General features: G+C 38.2%; 1 protein-coding gene across 1 annotated transcript in view; it reads left to right on the top strand.

The window, feature by feature from the left end:
- The window catches only part of LOC113013303 (LHFPL tetraspan subfamily member 4 protein-like), a 37,939-nt gene extending 14,637 nt beyond the window's left edge, over positions 1-23,302 (top strand). Inside the window, exons 2-4 of the mRNA XM_026154105.1 lie at positions 11,901-12,137; positions 16,325-16,341; positions 18,178-23,302. Of these exons, the coding sequence (XP_026009890.1) occupies positions 11,901-12,137; positions 16,325-16,341; positions 18,178-18,231 (308 nt within the window). The 3' untranslated portion in view covers positions 18,232-23,302. The remainder of the gene's footprint in view (positions 1-11,900; positions 12,138-16,324; positions 16,342-18,177) is intronic.
- Positions 23,303-23,600: the final 298 nt, after the last annotated feature.

Here is a 23,600-nt window from a genome sequence, read left to right as displayed (position 1 = left end):
TGGCGAGAACAACAAACTCCTGGCAAATCGTTTTCAGATCCCCGCCATCTTTCGCTACTCAGGTTAAACATGATATATAAATCACTTAGATAACTTAAAAATTTTATTGTTTGGCTTTTTTCAATGTTTTATTTGTTCCTGAGTAAATCAGTTTGGCTGAGATTAAAGTTATAGTTTTCACACAGCTGAATGAACGTCAAACAGAAAACTGATTAAACAGAATTGTGAGATGGTAGAAGTGTCCTGTTATATTTTAGATAGCAAGGAGCAGACAGCTGAGTTTATTAATCTTCACTGAGACAATCTGCAAATTTCATTAAAATTAAAAAGAAAAACTATCATCTTGTCTTTATTTTTAGTTAGCACATACCTTAAACACTTCAAGCTGTAAGCTAATGATAGTTATATAAGAGCAGATGCATGCTGGTGCAATAAGCTGTACGTTTTATGTCCATAATCTGATTAGTAGACTAATCAACTATCAAAATCATTGTTTGTGGCAGCTCTACTATGAGGGCTACTTGGGCATTGTGCTCACACATTGTTTTGCCCTGCTCAGTAAACACAAATCTTTAAGACAAAGTCTACAGTTTTGTAAAATGTGTACATTTCTACGTACACGGTACCGTATAACCATATGCAGCGTACATAAGCAACAACTTTTAATTTAAAACAGAGAAAATTTACAGTGAACAACCAAACTGAAAGAAATAAAAAAGAAAAGCTCTGTGCCAAGTGGGCCAGTGAACCCTGGCGGCAGCAACATCTTGCAAAGTGCCCCCTCAGCAGTCCACATACTAACACTGAAGTCTCTCTCTCTCTCTCTCTCTCTCTCTCTCTCTCTCTCTCTCTCTCTCTCTCTCTCTGTCACACACACACACACACACACACACACACACACACACACACACACACACACACACACACACACAAAGCAGGCTTGGTCTCAGCACTAATAAAAGCTCTGTATATCAGCAAGCCAGGCCGTCCATTATATAGGAGGACAGCAGGCCAAGGTTTAGACACAGTAGCAGAGAAAAGGGCAGACCTCAAACAGCTTTATTACATTATAGACAGGACATGGTGATCTCTCAGTGCATTCATGTTCACACCTTTCCACTCCGCTGCTCTGCGTTGGACTGAAAACTGCAGGGGTTTGCTTCCACATGGATGCCAGGAGTTAGAAATATTTATGGGGGGTTTTAGTATCTCGCCTCAAACGGTTTCCGCACCATCAGGATGTCGAAATGGCTAAATTGTTATATTGCAACATTATGTACTAATACTAATTTAATAATAGTACATGTAATGCTAATTTCCAGTTCTAATCAACAATAACTGATGGATATTGTTTTTTAAATATCAGTTATCCATATCAACTAATTCTATACCATTACATACCTCACTGGTAACATGTTACACTGTTTAAAGTGACAGCAACATGCAGTCTTAATCCGTACCATAATGGTTATGCCGCCATATTTAAATTGACCCTGTTATGTGATTCTTTAGCTCAGGCCTCTCACTGCTCTGAATGCCATGTTTCAGACAGCTTTCTACTGTTGGCACTGTGTGATGTCAGCGAGAGAGGACCTCTATAATATGGTCATCTCCGGCACACAGAAGAAGCTCCAGCCTCCTGTCTTTTAAACCTTCTATCCACAAGGGTCAACCAATTGGAAGGATGCTGTCTTAAAGTGAGAGAGTTTAATTCATATAGAGTGGAACTGTCACGGTCCTGGGTCAGTGACCCAGTGTTTTGAGTTTCTTGTGCCTCTGAGTTTTCTGTATTATGTTCTTAGTTCTCTTTGTTGTCCCAGCTTGTTCTTTAGTGTAGTGTCTTAGTTGGTGTTCTTGTATTCTGTTTAGTTCTCTGAGTATTTAGTAGCTGCCCTCTGTGTTTCTTAGTTGCTCTGTCTCCCCTAGTCTAGTTTGCATCTGTGCTAATTCCTGTTTTACTTTGAAGGTCTGTGTCTCATGTGTATCCTACTTTGCTCCCTTGTCTCGTCAGTTCTGATTTCTCCCAGCTGTGCTCTCTTTCTGTGTCTCATTCCCCTCGTTACTTCCCATTGTATTTAAATCCTGTGTTTCTCTGAGTCAGTGTCGCGTCGTCCCTCATGCTGTGTGGAGCGCCCTGTGTCTCTCTTTGAGTTTTTTGTTTGTTGTTTCCCGGTTTAGTTTAGTTTGTATGGTTTTTTTTTCCTGCCAGCCAATAAAGCTGTGACTTTGAGTTAACACCTCAAGTCTGAGCGCCTGCATTTTAGATCCACATCTCCTGCCTGCCACACAGCGTTTCATGACAGGAACCATGTTTTAGTGAGATGGGAACAAAGCCAACAGACAAAGCTGAGGACCAAAACCTGTAGTTTCCCCAATACCCACTCAAGGGTTCCTCTAAAAGAGAGACAATCTCCATAGACTATGCTATATGGCATGGTTTTCCATGGCTGAGGAGTTCCTCTTGATGTTATGTGCAGGTGATCAGGGTTTTTGTCCATACAGGATATGTTAAAATAGCCAACTAAACAGCGTTTTTAAATCTGGTCCGAAAAAATGTTGTTTTGGCCTCGATGGACAGTTTTCCCTTCGTAACGACACATTCATTTCGGCCTAGGTGTCAAACATAAGGCCTGGGGCCCAGAAACAGCCCGGCAAAGACTTCAGTCACTGGATGGCCACTGGATGGCTTTGGAAAATACATTTTGAACTTTTAACTTTATGTATTTTACAGCTTGTCACACTGACAAAGACCTCCCCCACAGCCATTCACACTACACCAGAGTAATATAGCAATAGATAAACGGTTATCTGACAGAAGAGTTCCTGTTTCTTCATTACCATATTATTATTATTTTTTTTTTTTTTTTACGTGTTACAAAATCTTTCCGCTTTATAATTACAGGACAGTTTGGCTATTAGAATTTTTTCCATAATTTAAAAAATTCAGTTCTTTCAGTTTAAGGCCAAAGAGCTGTGCTGACAGATTTCTTTCATTAACTCCAAAAGGATTTCTTCATTATTAAGAGAAAACTGAGACATACTGTTGAAACTTCTTCTTCTTCTTATAGTGAGATATCTCAGAGATTAAATGTGCAGTTAAACTACTGACAGAAACAGCAGTTTCACTGGTCTGGCCCACTTAAGACCAAAGTGCCACATATGTGGCCCGTGGAGTAAAAGGAGTTTGACATCCCTGATTTAAACACTTTTTTCCTATGCCTAAGTACACTCACACACACACACTCCAACAGATGCACTGGGGGCAAATCAGGGTTCAGTATTTTACCCAAGGATACTTTGACATGTAGAGTGCTGTAGCTGGGTAATCGTCCACTGACCTTCCCATTGGTAGGGCTACTGGTTCAAATATGACTGAATCACTGAATTCATCCAATATGACATGCAGAAACCAATGGATGATGTCACTCGTTTAACTACAAGTTGTGGTTATCCACTGCCTCTACTGTAAACTCAAAACATGGACCACTGGCCAAACTATCAGAAAATAGCAAACATATTCTCACCTTTTCTTGGCCCCAGTGTGTGTGGTAACTTGTGAAACAAATGCGAAACAAAACAAGCTTGTAATCGCCCTCTGATCTAGCTAGCACCACATTCTCATTAAGATTTAACAGCATTTCTAGTAGATAATGGCAGTTGGAGTAAGTATGAGTCCCATGTACTAATGAGAAGGGAATGAATTTTAGAAGGGAGGGAGGGTGGGGCAACAAAAAGAGAACAAACCGCTTGCAGTGAAGGGGAGTTGTGTATAGATGGAGAACTGGAAAAGGAGTGTACGAGGTGTGGTCACGCTCTTAACATTCAGATAAATTATCTCCAATTAAACACATCAGCTGTACCTTCCAATTTCCTTATAAAGCAATGCTTAAGAATAAAAAAATTTAAAAATACTGGTGACCGCCAGTTCTACCCCTCAGGGTCCTAGCAGATACACCTATGATATCAATTTCAAAATCCTACGTCACCTACATGGCAAGTTATCGCATTCCCCACCCTGAGTGTCCATGCCGCCCTCCCACCCGCTCTGTGGGGTAATGACAATACCCCATCAGCCTTGTATGGCTAAGGAGTAAAAGGGTGTTGGATGATGTCACAACCATGTGATGGTGGTGTTTAGCCTATAACTACTCAAGTCAAAATTACTTCACACACACATTTATATTTAGCACACTCATGGTATTTTTAGAGGACTTATATAATCATTTTGGGCTGTCGAGAATGAAGAAAGAATCCGTGAAGATTGTAGATAAGACAGTCTGACAAAACTGTTACGTAACAAGCCTATAAATATCTTTAGACACTAAAAATAAAAATGATTCACGGTCTTTTTAATGAGCTGGATCACAATCATATCCAGGTGGTGCATTTCCAATTGTCTTCCCTGGTTTGATCTGCTTTGATGCCTCCTAACAGCTGATTGGCTGTGAATGCTGAGCTGAAAAGAAGTGACAGGAGGTGATGAACTGAGATGGGGGGGGGGGGGGGAATGACATAAGACATGGAGTGAAGCTTCAGTAGCCATGCGACTTGATTTTTTTTATTCTTTCACTCATCAACTCTGTTCTTCTCGCCTCCTTCCCATCCGCCTTCTCTGTTCGATCCCTCCGCTTGTTGCCTTTGAAGTTCCTTCCTTCCAAGTTCAGAATGCAGTGTCTTGAGAGAGTGGAGGGGAGGAAGGAAGAGGAAAAACCCCAACAACTTCAAAGGGCTTTTCTTGGGTTGTGGGAAGGTGGGGGTTATTTTTAGCCTGCTGGTGCCCACTTAAAGGCTTGAGTTGAAGATGAAAGAAAAAGGGGAGATAGAGGAGAGTGCACAGAGAGTACATGCCACATGATCGTTGCTGTCATACTAGAATGCTATTCACAAAGAAATGGGTTTTTTTATCCAGCGTGTACTGTGCTGAACACTTTGCTGCGGAGTTCCTGATGCTTTAAACCGGGGGTCCCCAACTCCAGGCCTCGAGGGCCAGTGTCCTGCAGTTTTTAGATGTGTCCGTGATCCATCACATCTGATTCAAATGGCTAAATTACCTCCTCAACATGTCTTGCAGTTCTCCAGAGGCCTGGTAATGAAATAATCTTTTGATTCAGGTGTGTTGACCCAGGGTGAGATCTAAAACCTGAGGGACAACGACCCTCAAGGCCTGGAGTTGGGGACCCCTGCTTTAAACGGTGCATGCGCTTGCACGTTTTGCTGAACTCAACTACATCTGAGTATGTTAACAACACAAGTTACTAAATACATTTGAATAGAGGCTTGATTTAGAAAGAAAATGCATTACATGATGAGAGGTTACATATTTTAGGTGAAACTGAACTAAATCTCATCTATGCCGCTAACCTTCAGTCTATTAAAAACCAAACCAAAGAAAAAACATTATTAAGTGCGAAACAAATGTGGGTCCGTCTCCATCATAGGTAGTATGCTAGATGGGGAATCCTCCATAATTTATTGTAAAGTCCTGTTATTAAGGCTCAAGCTTGGTGTTTTTCACTTTTGTCATTGTGCTCTTTAGAAACCAGATGGTACAGATCACACCACGATGCCGCACAGCCATTGGCTAACAAACTCAATAACAAGTCAGCCAGTCAGCATACACTGAATGCATAAAAATGTACAAATGTATAATAAACTCATCAGAAACATGAATTCACTGAGATCAGCAGGTTTTGCCCTTGTAGACATTAAAAAGAATGCATATTTAGGGCACTTTTGCAGTGGCGTCACTTGTCAAATCTGGGAGCTACATCAATCTTTTATGGAGGCTCATTACAGCCACAGAAAAAAAAAACTCATCCAAAATTTCGAGTTAGCTCTACCAGTCAGCTCTGTGAAAGTATATAATTTCCTTGTGACAACGAAGCTGAAGCAGAAGGCGGAAGGCATCAGCTGTCCAACAGTTCCACATAAACACATTGACACCTTGTTTGCAGTTATCATCGCATTCAAAGCTGAAGAACCTGGCACCAATGTGTTCACTTTTGCAATACATTGGTAACTCACTGATATTGTTACTACCCAAATGTGTCTGCGCCAACTGCTACTGGTTAACAAGGAAATCACATCCTTCACAGAGATTCTTGTTTGGGAGAGCTAACTCAAAAACTTTGAAAATAAATTTTTTAGGGATTTCGAAATTTCAGAGACTAAATTTCAAGTTATGGATATCCGTTTTTTCAACAAGCTTCGATAATCTTTCACATTGTCTGTATGAAGAATTCATGATTCTGGAGAGTGTTTGCAGACAAACTCATGCCTTCCATGCAAACTACTGGTGAGTACAGCAATCTGCTAGTGCATAAAAGTAATCACAATGCAGTGAAATAGCTTTAGCTCCCCCAAATCTGATCTAACTGAAAGCATAATGCTACATTTGTTTTGTTAGTAATAACCTGGTCCCAGCATCAAAGAGTTAAACACGCCAAAAAGATGTTGCAAGTCACAGCATGCAGTCATTCTTGTGCATGCTCACAAAAGCAATTTGTGAGCATTTGTTATGTAAGTTGGAAATTGTGAATCAGTTCACAACTTTTAGTCCTCTGTTGTGCTCTTGCATGGGTTGGAAACATAGCATTTCATTGTAATGCAAAAGAAAAATGAGCACAGAGATTATCTCATGTTGTAATTCTCAGAGTTCATGTTGCAACTTTGATGAAATGTGCACATTCACTTGAATTCAAATGGAGAAAGCAAGCCGCAGAGTTAAAGGAAAACAACTGTTTGCTCTGCAAACAGGGTTCAACCAAAATGGCTAATGGATGGGACTTTAATACACTAAGTACATTACATTACTCAGCCATCTATGTCCAGAACACAATATAATCAAGGCGGTACTAAACATTTAGTAAGGCAAAGGTAAACTCAAGGCAACAATGAGAACCAATCAAGGAAACAAATGTAAAATCCACAGACAGAATAAAAGATGTACATTTTAGCAGGTTTGTTTTGTACTTTGGGTTTGAAAAGTGAAGCCAAAGCAAAAATCTTTTAAACCTACATTGTTTTTAATAGCCAGTAGAGGGCGACTCCTCTTGCTGTAAAAATACTTGTGGTTGTATTGAAGTTTATGGCAGTAGTGTCCAAACCCAGGCCTCGAGGGCCAGTGTCCTGCAGGTTTTAGATGTGTCCTTGTTCATCACAGCCATTTAAATGGCTAAATTACCTCCTCAACATGTTTTGAAGTTCTCCAGAGGCCTGGTAATGAACTAATCATTTGATTCAGGTGTGTAGACCCAGGGTGATATCTAAAACCTGCAGGACACCGGCCCTACATGCCTGGAGTTGGCCAAGCCTGCTCAATGGGGAAACAGCCTTCGGCTTCATTGACCTGTTACCTTAGTAAACACTGTCCTGATGAGTTTATGGTCTCAGCTGGTAGTTTCAGATCTTACTGAACAAACAAAACAAACAAGAAAGGTCATTATTAGTTGGACAGAAGAATTATCCGCCCTCACTGGCTAACGATTGTCAATCATAAGTCAGTAGCCAATGAGAATGCCGTGTCCTCGTTGTCACAGTTAGTAAAGCAAAGGTGGATGCTCTCCTGCTGGAGCATTTCCTACATTTATGTTGCATGGTTATTAGGACTCAAAGCAATAACTTTGGCTACTGTAGATTTAAAATTACTGACCAAGCCAATGTCTTAAGCAATGATTGTAAACGCTGAATTATAGTAAGGCATAACACGAGATGAGATAATATTTAATTTCCTGCCAAAATATTAGATTAAAAAAAGTTTTGATAATTGCTTACAGCACAAATAAACTTTAAGTGGTAAACAAATAACATGTATTACAGAGGGAAATGGGCTAGTTAATGAGTTGCCATGAGGCTCAAGTATGGTGCCCGTCAGGCTCTCCAAGCCATGTTTCTAAAAAGCCCACACTCAATAACTTCAAAGGTGTTTCCAACCAGATGGGGAACATTCATCAAAAATCCATAAAACATGTTACCTGACACTCATTACTCAGTTAATGATTTTACCATTCCTCATCTATGTTAATATTTTGCATAAAGGCCATAAAAGAAGCTAATAACGTGGTGATTTCCCACGATGATTACTTCCTTTGCTCTTCAATTCTCTCATTACTTACTGTGTTATCCTCATTATATTCTTTCTCATTACATTCCCCCATTACGCCTGCAATCATTCTGTCAGAGGAGCGGTCACATTTTTAAATGGCGTAAATTTCAGCTCAAAATAGGACTCCTTGTGTTTGTATGTTTACACAGAGAGGTGGTGACTAATCTCATATCATCCCTCATCTGTTGCTGTGAGTTCACCACCCACCATATTCTCATGATGGATTGCCAGTATATAAAAAGCAGGATCTTCAGAGGGAATCCCTAATGTGACAGGGTTCAACCAAATGACTAATGGATGTGGCTTTAATATACTCAGATCAATCACCTTCATGACATTTTAGAAAACCACATCTTTTGGTGGAATTCATTTGTTTTAGAACCCTCTAAGTTGTATTGTTTTACCAAACTGAATATTTTATATTTACCCTCTCCCATTAGAAAAACTTCAACATTTTAGTCTGAGACCCGTGTTTTCCTGACCATTTTTATACACTAAGCTGTCTCAAAAAAGATGGAAAAGCTCATTGTGTTGCTTGTATGTAGTCTAAGGAGCTTGGAAAGAAGAGCGTCTGGATTTCTTTAAGTTGCTTGAAGACGTTTCACCTCTCATCCGAGAAGCTTCTTCAGTTCTAAGGTCAAATGGTGGCGCGTCCCAGATTTAAGCCCTATGGGAGTGTCCCCCCAAGAGGGACAATGAACCCCCTAATGATCCTCTACCTAATCACACGAGCCAAGGTGTAAAAACGGGTGTAGGTCACAATCAGTTTCGGGTGAACTCATTGTGAAACCTAGCCCCACCCTATCATGTGATTTCCTGAGGTCATAAGGCCCAGGATGTGAGTGGGCGCTGTAGGTAGTGCTTCCAGGAAATAGCCACACTTTTGCTAAAAGGTCTTACCTTCTCCCACCTACCTACCAACATTGAACAGTGCACCAAACTGTACTGGGTGAGTTTAGCTTGCTTTAAGTAAGTACGATGCATCAGTTCTTTTTTTAAAAACATGCTGTATATTCTCTTCATTCAGATTACTTAGAGCCCGACTGATATAGGCTCCTTAAGATTAGCCGGTATTTGCTTTGCTATTTCAAAATCTGATCAATTGGCCGATATTTTTTCTTTCAGACACAGAAAAACAATGTGTGGTGTGCAGTACTTATATATTAATTTTTTGTATTATGACAATAGAGTTTAAAAATAATTTGGTTTTACTGTCCCAACAAGTAGTGGATTACTTGTTTATGCTCTAATCAGAACAGCTGATTGTGTTTTTGCTGTTGCCACCAGCAAACATGCAGAGTCCTTTGGTAGTTTTTTCATCCCACTGTCACCAAGTGCTTGCTCATAAGGCATCGTCTGATTGTTGGGGTTTCTCTTGAATGCTTTAGGGTCTTTACGTTACAGTGTATAGGGCTGAGGCGCTGTAGAAATGCAAGTGAACTGTGCAAGTGAAACTATGTGGCATCAGTAATCACTTCATGGTTGAAGGGTGTTTCTTCAGTCTATTTTTTACTTTGCACACACTGAATTGTGGCCTTTCCAAACCAACAATACTAAAAAGAAGTCAGCAAACAGACAAATATGTGAGGTCTCCTTAGCAGTTATCAGCCCTTCACACAATCCTGGTTGACTGCAGACTAGATGGTACAGTTTGGATCCTATAAGCATGTATTTTGATTCAAGTAGTTTTTTTTTAATTGCCATAGTACAAAGTTGACACCCATGCTACTCAAAAACCTGATAAGAACCACTCCAACCTCTCAAGTAAAAGGTGTGGACTGACTAATATCTGAAAGCTTGAAAAACTTTTAGTACATATTTAGATTCCAAAACTCCAGCTCACAAGCTTACCAGCATTATGTACCACACTTTGTATTACTGTGCAGGTTACTAAGCAAATGTCCACATTCAGAAAGGTGCATTGACCTTTATGAGTGTGGACAACTTGATGCCTAGAAGCAAAGACTGGGTCTTACATATTGAGAAGCACAATCTGGTGCTATTATCCTCTATGATCTGTGTGTGACTGTGTGCACAGATTTGACTGGGTACCATTCAAACACAGCAGCCACAGTGCTTGAACGGTGCCCAGCATCCTTCAGTGGTGCACACGAGGCACACACAGATATTCACAGTAATAAAATATTCAAATATGCACACCAATTGAGCTCCAGACGCTAAATCGTTTCAACATGTATTGGAACGAAGCGTAATAATCACAGACTCAGCCGGATTTGTCTGACTTTTCGTGTGTATCACAAGTGATGTTGCCCGTGGAAAAGACACGTCTGGTCTGAAATGAAGATCCAGTGTGACGTCTGCCATGTATGTTCCCCATCTCCCAGTGGAGCCCAGTGCTTTACTTACAGCCCCTCGGGCACAGACTGACTGCTATTTAAACAGTGCTGGTGAGCAAGAAATATGGCACAATCAGCTCCCTCAGTGATACTCACTTTGATGAATGAGCTGAGGTGTAAAGTATAGATTACCATTTTTGTTGTAGCACTGAAGATATATATGTGTGTCTTTCGCTAGAGGGCTTGGTATTATGTGTGTGCATCTGAGTGCGTGTGCATTGCATATTCTCCCTTGTGTCTGGGCTTTCAGATTTTCTGGAGTGATTGTACATTTTAAATTCCTCCCCTCTCTCAATTGTCTCATGGTGAATGTACACAGGCTATGGACTCCATTGTTCCACTCTCTCAGTGCCAGCCAGCCCCCCCCCCCCCCCCCCCCCCGCCAGCTCGTCACACAACCCCAGAGCAATTTACGTTTCCTCCCAGGAACCAGGAACCTTTTGCTCGTTAAACAAATGTGCTAACCAATACACTGTGAAGCTACTCTCTGTCATTAACGGATTCTTTTGTAATGTATGCAGAAATAAAACTACATTTAAATGACAAATATTGTTTTACTGATAAGCAGTGATCAATGGCTGCTGACTGGCTGACTGAGTACGCTATGAATGCTTACCCATTAAGGAAGAATAGTTCATTAAAGGTGGAACAGTTAATGAAAGTCCAAAAATGTATTTAAAAGTTTAGTGGAAAGCTTTTTTTTAAGTCCCATGTGGTCTTAAAAGTAATTAAATCTAGTGCTGTAACCAGGTACGGGAGATGACATTTCCATGATTATCCCACCCACCAAACTGGTCCAGCTGGATGAAACAGGCATCAGTGAGCGTAATAACACTATTAGGCACACTAAACACATCAGGGATGTGGGTGGTGATTAACCACATTATTGCATCATTTGATCTCCCAATTTGCTCGTAGGCAGAAAGTTGTGTCTTAAAATTACATTTTAACATAAGACTGCTATTGATGGAGCACAACTCAAATGAGGCTTTAACATGAATTCATTTCAAACCTTATGATGTTCTTTAAGATGCCTGCAGACTGTCAGATTTTAGTAATCTTATAAGTTTATCGCAACACATGTGAAATATGGATCTAACAAATGGAACTTCAATTTCTTCTTTGTTGGACTTGCAAACATTTTGTTTTGCAAGTTTGCAAGTTCAGGATCTCGGAAGTGCACAAAATGGTATTCCAGATCAGTCTCCAAGCAAAAGTTTCACATGCTCTTTTGCATGTATGCACATGTGACACACCAACATTTCAACAAACTCTTAGGATGCAAACAGACGGTGATACCACTTAGTTCTAGATCCAGACATGAGAGAGTTAGTATAGGTTAGTAGTATCTTTTTCTCCTGCTTTTACATCTCTTTGTAAACTTACCAAATCGATCCATGTTGCCATTTAAAGTCTGTTAACCTCTTTGTCCTCTGCAGGAGTGTGCCTCGTGCTGGGTTGCATGATCTTCCCCGATGGATGGGATGCCGAGGTGATCCGTGACATGTGCGGGGAGCAGACAGGAAAATACTCCCTGGGTGACTGCTCTGTACGCTGGGCTTACATGCTGGCCATCATGGGAATCCTGGATGCCCTCATTCTCTCCTTCTTGGCCTTTGTCCTGGGCAACCGGCAGACGGATTTCTATCTTGATGATCTGCAAACAGACAACAAGGGTAAGTAAAGGAATAATGAAGAGCAGTGCTTTAAAAAGGATTCATTTGAACTAAAGACAACATGTCTTTCACTAAATTATTTCATTTATTTTCTAAACTCTCTTAGGCAAGCTTTCTTCTCATTCCTTTAAGTAGACTTTAAGAAACAGTCTTCAGGATGGCTACTTAAAGAACATTCAAAGCTCTTTTTAGATGTTGGCTGCCTTTTCTTCCAATCTCAGTCAAGATGATCCCAAACTGCTTCAATAGTATTGACTTTCAGACTCCAAGAAAGCCAATCCTTGACTAATAATGATCCATTGTGTGTATTTCTATCCAGGTATTCTTTTACTGCATTTACTGAATTTAGAAATGGTTAAAAAATCTATCGTAATCCTGACTTTGAGAAAATAGTACTAATGAATAACTATGGGGTAAGACTGGAAACATGTCTGAGCTGAATGCATCAAATCTGGTAGTGCTAACTGTCCACCCAGTATGCTTGCTGCAAGAGAGACCTTTAAAAAAAAGATGGCCTCTGAAATTGAAGCCAGTGCAAAAGCGTATTAAACTTCCATTTGTTCTAATAGCCATCAGTGGGGGCTCCTATAGTTGTAAACATAAAGCTTATTTCTAGTCTTATTTAACACACCGCCTGCAGACTTCTTTTTGAAATTCATTATACCATATTACATGGTGACTCAAAGAAAATTCCACTGCAGGTACAAATATTTGTGACTGTGTAATTACATGCAGGTGACGCAAACGGAGAACCTAACAGTGGATTCACAGGGGGGGGTGATGAATAGGAAAATCAAAGGAATTTGGAATTATAATTACAGTTTTTAAAATAAATATTGATACTAATAATTATATTATCATAACATGTGATTATAATCACATTATTATAATCCTATATGTTACGATGCCGGTACATATGCATATATATATATATATATGCATATATGCATATATATGCATATATATATATGCATATATATATATATATGCATATATATATATATATATATGCATATATATATATATATATATATATATGCATATATGCATATATATATATATATATATATATATGCATATATATATATATATATATATATATGCATATATATATATATATATATATATATATATATATATATATATATATATATATATATATATATATATATATATATATATATATATATATACATGCATAGGCTATTATCAGTATAGTAAGACAATGTTTGTTCTTTAAATTATAGTCTGATTCAGAATAAAATAGATAATAAAGCAGGGTATAATTTAAGTATCACTCATATGATTAACAACTTGCTTTCAAATTGGTATTCATTGCCTTTGTTTTCTTAGTGAGCTTCTACACCAGTAAGTAATTATTAGTAATTATTCTTAAAAAACAAAACAAAAATGAATACAGCGATGGCCACAAGCCAATTATGTACAATACAGTCCATATAGTTAACTTAGTAAGATCCTGTTAGGAATAATGGCAGTTTTCTAGCTAACTTGTTAGCCCGTTATGCTAATATTTAAATCTTATTATAAAATGCAGAAAACCACTGTTTAATCAATTCTATCAACCGAAGGCAATAGTCACTCTCCTAACACTTAAACACAGAGTATCATTGTTACTGTAACTCAAAGCGTAACTTTTCATTTTAAACCTGCTGATCTTTGATAACTACTTTTCCAAGTTTAATCAAAAAACGTAATTTATTTCACTGTAATACAGTTATTAGCTGATTTTATCCAATCTTTCTTCTCCAGTTGCAACTCTTTAAACCCCATTACTGTAAAACCTACAAAGAAAAACAAACACATGTAGCGTAGTTCATAAAAGTAAATCAACTCAAAAGGTGAGTTAGGAAAGGCAGTTGTTTTTTCTCCAAATCTCATTTTTAGGGCTTTTTTTGTCCATTAACATGAAATTTGTCCTGCTGAAAAATGAGTGCACTCCAACCTGACCTAAGTATCTTCAGCCAAATTGCATTCAGTGCTGAATTTAAGAGTGGGAGCAAGTCCTCCAGAGGATTTCTGACAGTTTGCATGATGTTGCATCAGGACACTCAAATCGCATTGTTTCAGCTGTATGAAAAGAGAGGAAGAGGAGGGAAGGAACAGCAGAAGGCAGAAATGAAGGGGGGAAGAGTAAAAGATATTGTAAAACATTTTATTAAATGTCCTTAAATAAGGTTTACGTGTTTGATTCGATCCCACACACAGAAAATAGAGAGACAGGCAGAAAGAAGACGATCTGTAACAGTGGACGAGAGTGTGAGCGACACAGAGACAGGGAGCACGAGTAAAGGAGTAAAGGAGAGAGGAGGAGGGGAGAGGAAGAGACTGAGAGATAAAGAGAGAGAATAGTGACATAAGATGTCTTGGTTCTCTGATGATCTATCTCCATGATGGTTTCCATGGTAACTGGAGATATTCCAGTGCGTGGGCGTGTCTTTCTCTTCTTATCTGATTAACCTCACTGACAGTTTTAGTGATTTTACCCATTTAATGCTTCTAATGCTTCACCAGCAGAGTAAAGTTTCTCTTGTCACGCACATTCTTTCATAAAAGAAAAAATGTCCCTGTAGATTATAGCCTGGGAACAGACCATGGGACTCTTTGTTGGCTATACACGTGACAAAATAAATTGAGTTGTACAACGGAAAAACTGGATCAATAATAAGCCTATTTAAGGGTTATGTTTACATATACAGTGCACACTTTGAAAATGATTTACTGGCATAAATATGAGTTACAGTTTGCTTGGGTGTTAGAAGCTTCTCCAGTATCTCCAGGCCTGATAACTTTGAATCTCAATCTTGGTTTAATACAAAGCCTCCGCTGGCTTAATGAAGATGAAAATATTATCATATGCTGTGAAAAACTATTTGTCCCCTTCCTGGTTTCTTATTTTTGGTCTGTTTTTTTTTTTTTGTTTTGTTTGTTTTACATATTTGTCAAACAAATTTAGTATTAGACAAAGATAACCTGAGTAACTACATCAAAGTCAAAGTACTACCATATGAAGTATTTAAATGACAATTTCATTAATTAAAGGGAAAAGTTATCCAAACCTCGTCGTGACCGTTCCTTCAAAGTAGCTGAATTGAAACAAAGAGTCGGTGCTGCAGAGAGTGGGTCACGGCACTGTGAAAGACTCACTGCCAGAGGTCACATTCCCAAGTTTACTTTTTCACATAGGATCAAATAGATTTAGATATTTCTTTTTTTTTTTTCTTAAGTAAAATTATCATTTAAAAACTGCTGCATTTTGTATTTACTCTGGCTATCACTGCTGATGTTCTGAAATATGCAAATAAAAAAAACTGAATAGAAGTCAAGAAGGAGGAATTTAAAAAAAATCCCCCTGCAGCCTGCACTTCAGTTTGTGAATTATTGGCTGATTCACTTGTTTTCTCAAAATTCCCTGTTTCTGAGAAACTATTGGAGTGCTCGCCATTGGAGGGGAGTAGATCTGTATCTATGTTGTTCATATTTTTTGTTCTCTCTTGAGTAAAGCACTTCGTACCATGTTGTGGTATTCCTGGAGTTAGGGTTAGTAAATAAAGAGAAACTAACTTTTTATTTTCAAGGAAATACAGAACACAGAGTTGAGTTACCAAATTTAGAGCTGGATACAATTCTTAAATTTAAATGAAATAAGCTTTCTTGTTTGATCATTATAGAAGCCCTATTATCCTTCAACATTAACCCAACCATCGGGTTTCTTAACTGCATATTAAAGTGATTAAAATTACCCACAAAGCTCTTTTTACACAAAAAGAGTAAAATGAATAAGAATAAAAGTGCCTTAAAGCAGCTTGTTTCAGACAGAGGATGAACTGAGCATCTCCATACTAACAATCATGCAAAGCTACTTTTGTAGAGTCCAAGAGTAAGTTTAGGTTTTTGTTTTGAAACATTTAGTTTAAAACCTGCTCAGTTTACCGCATCACAATATCTCAGTCGTTTAATAACAGTTTCATAAAAAGAAAACATGTGGACGTGGCACAGACATCGATAGTAAATGAATGACCTTCTGTTTGTGCCCTTTTTGTTTGTTTGTAAGTGGTGACCTTAGCTTAGCTCATACTTACATAAGCATATTCACTCAATGCACAAATGCACTTTTTCCTGCCCCACTGTGTTTACGCCAACACTATTGTTCTTTTCTGTCCTTGCAGATTTTGCAGTGTCAAGGGTAAGTCGAGTTTCTTTATACATTTAATGTGCGTTATGTCTGAAGAATATATCTCCTAATAAAGAATTGTCACTGGTAATATTTGAGAAAACAGTTCATTTTAAAAAATTACTTTTATTATTTCACTATAAATATTTGTTTTTAGTTGATCGAGCAGCAGAGCTTATGTCAGTTCAAGTTTAGGTTAGGTATTCTAAGTTTGAATCATTTAAATATTAAACTCTGTTGGATATTTCTCACAGGAATATTTAAAAAGTTCAGCACAGTTTCTTTTTGTGTAGGTAGCTGATTCATAGTTATACACCAGAATCTCCTGATGCTCTTCGCCTTGACAAACTTCAACCTACACAAACTGAACCAAACACATTTTTACTGGTTAATCTGGTAAAACCATTTCACTTTGCTTTTACCAGATTAACCAGTAAAAAAAACGTACTCCCAGTTTATATACTGTTCATTTTGCTGTCCAGTTTCTAAACAAAAACCTCCCTGCTAACCTCAAACAGAAACGTTGATTTTGGAGTGAAAAACACCATAAATATCTTAAAAAGCTGTGAAATGTTCAAAATGTGTAAAACACAAAGTAGGATTAAATCTAACCTTAAATTGAATCTAATTAGACTTATTGAAACACAGTTGAAACAATCCAGTGCTTATTCTCCAAAAAACAAGGAATCATGTGGTTTACAGCTCTGTGGGCTTATTCAAAACAGTTTTAAACCAAAGGTAAAAGATTCAAACGGCTTCTGACTCTTTCTTTTTATCAGCTGAACTCTCCACGTAAAAATGTGAGACAGGTCGAGGTTTTCCTGGGAATTTAGTGGCAACCACACAGTACACTACTACTGCAATGTAAATAAATGGTACATTTAGACACAAATTATTTTATAATAATAATCTTTAGTATTTATTACTATTAATATTATTATTATTGATGACATTGTTTTCTGTGAATATAGGTTTACCACGATAGCCCTAAAAGCCCACAGGTCTAGTTTTAGTGTTTCCAAAATTACCTTAAAAGTTTAGTTAACCCTTTAACGCCTAGTGCAGCGGTCCCCAACCCCCGGGCCTCGGACCGGTACCAGTCCGTGAGTCGTTTGGTACCGGGCCGCGAGAGTTGAGGCTCAGGTGTGAAATGTATGGTTTTCAGGGTTTTTATCGGTTTTCAGCTTTATTTTGTTATCGTTTTTATCGTTTACTCAGTTTTCCTGGGTCTTTTCACGTGTGTTATGAATAGATCTTCTTTTTTTCGATACCGGTACTAGTTTTATTTTGTTGCGGTCCGTGGCGCAAAAAAGGTTGGGGACCGCTGGCCTAGTGTATCATATATGATACATACAGTTTTTTGCCAATTTTGGGGACATCAACATCATCAGTGTAAAAAGAATTAAGCAAAAGAAGGTTAAATAAACACTATTTTCAAACAATTTGAATTTTGGGGCAATTATTTCATGATTCAGGCTTTAAAGGGTTAAAAATTTAAATAAATCTTGTAAGAACTTTTACATATAATATTATTGTTCAACAAAGTTGATGGGCTGTTGCAATAGAAGAAAGGTTAAAAGAGAAGCTTTCCACAATGTTGCTCAGTAGTAGTAGTATGCTTTTAGTGCTGTTAAACATTACTGCATTTAATACATCAAGACTCTCAATTTTAACAAGTCTTTGCTTAAACTCCAAGCCACAAAACTGTTTCACAAAGGTTATTTTCTGCTTTATGTTTTTTTACACTCCTGCCCACACCGTTAATAACTTTGATTTCACCTATAAATCTCACCCATAGCTTCATTCCTTTTGAGCACAGTAATGAAGCCTCTGTGTTGTTTCCTTCAGATTGAGGTGCGGGACAGAAGAGAGCCACGATACGGAGTACAGCGTCTTCACTGAGGGCACTGGACAACTTCTCTTTCTCTGTTCTTCTCTTTCTGCCCTTCTCTTCTTCTCTTCTCTTGTCTCTCCTCTCCAATGATCAGGATATCACCCAATCTCAATGCAGACACCAAGTGTACAGGATTCTGTAAGATAAAAAACAACAACAACAACAACAACCAACCACACTGGGATAAACTATATTTTGGAAAAAAAAAATTATACAAGGTTGTACAGTGCATTTAACACTTTCTCAATGAATACCTTTATGATGTAAAAAAGAAAAAAAAAAGAAAAAAAACTTTACTGTATTTAAAGTCTTGATTTTTTGGTGAAAAGTTCAATCCTTAAGATGAAGAACCATAATGCCCATTTATGATTTTACTGTGGTTAATTTGACTTATTGCTATTTACCAATGTTGAGTTTGTGTGTTGTGTCCATTCATAGCTTTCAGAGAGCACATTCTCAATACTCCTCACACACTGGTAGAGTGGAGACTCGCAATATGGCAGCAAGTCCATTATTAAATATTTAAAACACTTCAACAGGGACTCGTATGGCTCTTCATCTAAGGACTTTAAAATGTGAGAAATTTAGAGGAGTACCCCATTGCAGCTTTACAGAACCTAACATCTCTGGGAGATTCTCTACTGTACATACTTAACGATGTATATAACATTACTGCTGACAACAACAGCCGACAACAAAACCTCATCTGACTCTAATGCATTTGCGTATAGTATTTCTACCCTTGGTTTCAGTGTTCCTCGTGCTGGAAGAGCATCAGAGTATGTGCAAATTCATTGTGTTTCTTTGACTCCTCCCTTCTGAAGCTACAGATGGGCTTAAAAAACGGATTCCTGAGCTAAATATTCACCAGAGAAGCAGAGCAACGTGAATCAAAGTGATCATGTATGGTCACTTTGATTTCTTTTTTAATGGCACAGGAAATGAGACACATCCCTTGCATTAGCATGGCCTCAACAGAAGCCCCTTGTTGTAGTATGTCCCCATTGAGTATGGTGTACATTTTAAGCTGTTTAACTTAACAGCAGCTGTCTATTCAGAGTTAATCTTTTTTTTTTCTCCTCGCGCTATCCCACGATCCCCTTCTCCAGTGTGCAGTTTACTCCAGTTTATGGCTCCAGCATACAGTGATGAGTTTACTCTACAGATGTCTTAAGGCTGCATGAATATGACTGTAGGACTGCTGGCCCCATGTGGTGCAATGTTAAAAAGGTGATGTCACTTATATGCCTCTTTTAATAAACAACACTGTTTTGTAGTAGCCATAGGACCGATAGGAGGGTCACAATCCCAGCAAAAAAAAATAAACAAATGAATAAAAGAAAAAGACTTTAAAGAGTACTAAAACACTTCAGACCATTAAGTCTTAACAGGGCTGTTAGACAGCAAAGATTTAAAACTCTTGTCATTCTGGGAAGGGCTGCATCCAGGATTTTCGTAGTAGAGAGTTTACAATTAAAATCCCACCAAGGCACTTCCTGTTCTTCCATAAAATATTGGCCAAATTCAAACATAACATATGTTTGTCCATGCATCTGAGAAAATATGGAGAGCTTATCTTATGAGAGAAAAAATCATCTACAGTTAAATCTTACTTTGATATGGCAGCAACAATTTAGAACTGGCAAGAAAATCATCAAGATTTCTTAAATAATTCTAATAAATCGTAATTCTGCTAAGCAAAAAAAAGGCTAATTTGTTTTTTTTGAAAAAACAAATATTGAAATTTAAGCATATGTAGGACAGATGTTGCCTTTGCCCTGTTCTCTGAAGTAGAATGATGACTGCTTGAGACAGTAGATCACATTTATAAGATGAAAGCTCCAGTTTTTTGATTTTTTTTATGGATGCTGTGCCCTTCTGTAATAATGGCCCTCACGCAAGGAACTTTTATAGTAGAGTCCCTGTGGTCTCTAAGAAGAATCTGTGCGGGTCCCTGTGGGCAAGTGCAAGACAAGCAAACTAATACCATGTTTGTAAATTTAATAACAAGATGTGTGTTCAGTCTGCTGTCTATAAATGATTCTTGCTGAGGCCCTTTGAGAACAGTCATATTGGGATCAGCAAATTAGTTACAATGTTACAATGATCACTATTCCGAGCTCCACTGTCCAAAAAGAAAGTATTGTCCATGTAACATTGTTACCGTGACGTGTCACCAACCCCACCCTGATTTTGTCCCTCCAACAGAGTAACTTGATGTAGCACTAGACACGCAAGTGTCATTGGTTGTTATCCATGGTGACACATGTATGACAGTGATCATTGCTACACCAGCAACTTAAAAACTATCATGTGTATAGCGATGAATCCTTTGCCAATTTTTGTGATAACCGAGGAAGTCTGTAGTCTCCTGATTTTAAAGACATGAATCTGTTTCATCTGCAAGAGCATTCAGTACTCGGGTTTGAGCTGTTGAGTTGTGACTCACAACTGTACCCGTGTGCGCTGTTATAGCTTCCACAAGCTATAGCCAATTGATTTGTCTGCATCAGTGACACCGATTGTCATGATACCAGCGACAAGTGGGATTCTAGCGTGACAAGCTGCAGTTGCAACGAATGATAAAGCAAGCTGCTGTAATCCAAGGCACCGTGGGGCTCTTATCCCTCTCAGAGCAGCACTTGAGGCTGACATACTGTAAATGAACCTCGTAAAGCCTGGCTCAAGTCACGACAAGAATAGAATTAGCTCTGCACATGGGTAATTGTTTCAGATGAGATATTGGCACGCTTTGCCCTTTTAAGATCATAATGTAAACCCCACGAAGTAACTGATTCTATTTGAGGGAGCAATTCATCCACCACAAGGCCAAAGTACAGCCTAGTGAGGGGCACATTATACTGTATTATAGTTAATTAGAATTCATGTTATGCTCTGTTAGGGATGCATTGCTAACACAATCACTGTGGACCAGTAAAAGAATGCGATTCAAAAATCAGACTATGCCATTACAGCTAAGAATTTTAATTAAACTATCACAATTGTGGAATGAGTTACGGGAAGATGCCCAATATGGGTTTGAGATCAGCTCAATAGGTTATCCTGGGTATGTTATCACTATATAATGAGCAGATAGCTAGACTGTAGTGTTTTTTGTTAGAATGGTAGCTAGCTAACTCTCAGGAAGCTGTGTACACAGTACTGTATTAAAGGCTCAAGTGGAAACGATCAAACACAAGCAAGTCAAATATGCGATTAAAGTCTTTTCATTGATGGACTTAAGATGAGGTCAAAGTTTAAATGACGCATTGCTCAGCTGCATCCCTTGTTAGTAGAGTTTAAAGTAGAATAGTGCCGGTTTTCCAAGCTGGGCCTTTAAGACAATATGACAACAGCCCTTATGCTGATTCTAATGATGCTGTCCACGCAGGCTCTGCACAGACCCTTTGGCCTATATTGATCACCCACCCGGGCTAGAAGTGCTGGGCCCTCATTCAAGAAACGTTTCTTTCACTTTAACCATGAAGTAACTGTACGAGAAAAAGAAAAAAAAAACAATGCAAATGATTGAAAGAGACCTCATTCATTTGGTATAGCAAAACATATATGTTTGCTTTTTATATGTGTGTGATCATTTGAGAGAACCAGAATGCTTTTTTTGTATCTAAAGTTTGCATAAAGCAGGCAGTAATGTCTCTCATGCAGTATATATTGGGATTTAAATATCTCCTATAGCGTGCATCTCTCATTTGGGAATACTTTCACAGGCCCAGGATGTATGTAACGACAAATCTACATAAAGAAAAAGAGCACGGGAAGAAAAAAAAAACCCTGAGGCCTAAATGGTCGAGTCAGGCTTCCAAGCATCATTACCTGCGTGATCAATGGTCTGGTCTCTTCTCCGGATACTCTGTTCCTGAGAACTTGACAATGAACTGAAAATATACCTTAACAAGGAACTGACAATACCTTAACCTTGATGAGCACATATTTGTACCACTTCAGGTGCCTCTAAGAACTCTTGATTTAATTCAGATGTGGTGCAGAACCAGCAAAACAAGTAGTGACACTGTAGTTTTTTCTACTGAAGACTACATACTCAGACTGAGCTCTGAAGTTAGGTGGGTTTTATTGCAGATTTGAGATCAATTCAGTTTCAAGTCAAAGAATTATAGCTAAAATAATATTGGCTAGTTTTCCCCAGTTATTTACCTTGCTTTGGGGAAACATTTTGATATTTAAAAATTTGTTGTTGTTGTTTTTTTGTTTTGTTTGGTTGGTTGGTTTTTTCCAATGTGCGATTGGACTGAATTCACCTCAGTCTTCGATTACATCATCTAAAGACATGAAAAAGAATGAAAAGCTAATAAAAGAGTCAATGACAAGTCATTTCCAATCTCTGGCCACAAATGAAAGCTTTGTGGATTATGTAAATGCCATTTCTATGTCAATGATTTCATCATCTTTTTATCATGTAACATCATGTATAAAGACATCGTGTTTGGGGGTGGGATGGGACAGGGGCAAAGATGAGTAATGTCCAGTGACTTATGTTATGATAATAGTTCTGTTAACTCCTGAAATGCAGATGTTGCCAAAATACCATCAATGATCATGTGTTACCATGAAAATGAAAAAAAAAAAAGAGAAACACTTGATTTTGGTTTTGTATAACAAAAGAATGATATACTGATATTTGTCAAGTATTTCTGAAGAGATCTTTGTTTTATGTGTTAACTACAGACTATTTCCTTTCTGTTATGCTTTACTTTCAGTGTATTTCAGTATGATGTATGATGATTGTTGTTTGGTCACATCAGGCTTAACATCTCAGACTCAGTTTCGTGTTACTAACAGATGACTGCTTGTTGAAATTTCAACACCCAAACATGTACAAAAATCTGTTTATAGGGTTGCTTGATGGTGGCCAAGTGGGCAGACTGTGAAAGAGGCTTGTTGTTTTCTTGGATTATGATGACATGCTGATTTTGATTTAAAAAATTATAATGTTGAATGAATTCCTATTTGTGAATAGTATTCCAACTCACCATGATGACAATTTCTGTTATTGAAACACATTTTGAGAAGGTCGAATAAAAATATTTTACATTCAAAAAATACTGTCCCAGCTGGATCAGTAGACTGTTTTTTAGCGTACGGATGTAAAGCAGAGCAGTAAACACTGTTCTTCCGCATACAGCCTCACACACCTCCCAGACAGAGTCCTGAGGCCTAGATCCATCACTGTGCATAAAGTTCTGGCTGAAATAGGACTATTTATGTAATTAACAGCCACACGCTAGTGCACCCGGCTCTGCTGTAGTGTTCAGGGTGAGTCACACAACCAATAATATCACACAGAGCCACTGCACACAGATGCACACGAAGAGGGTGGCATAGCCTGAGACTGCCTGTG

This window comes from Astatotilapia calliptera, chromosome 20 (assembly GCF_900246225.1).
Source record: "Astatotilapia calliptera chromosome 20, fAstCal1.2, whole genome shotgun sequence".
NCBI classification, from domain to species: Eukaryota; Metazoa; Chordata; class Actinopteri; order Cichliformes; family Cichlidae; genus Astatotilapia; species Astatotilapia calliptera.
Note: the sequence above shows the minus strand (reverse complement) of the source record. Positions and strands in the feature narration are given on the sequence as shown.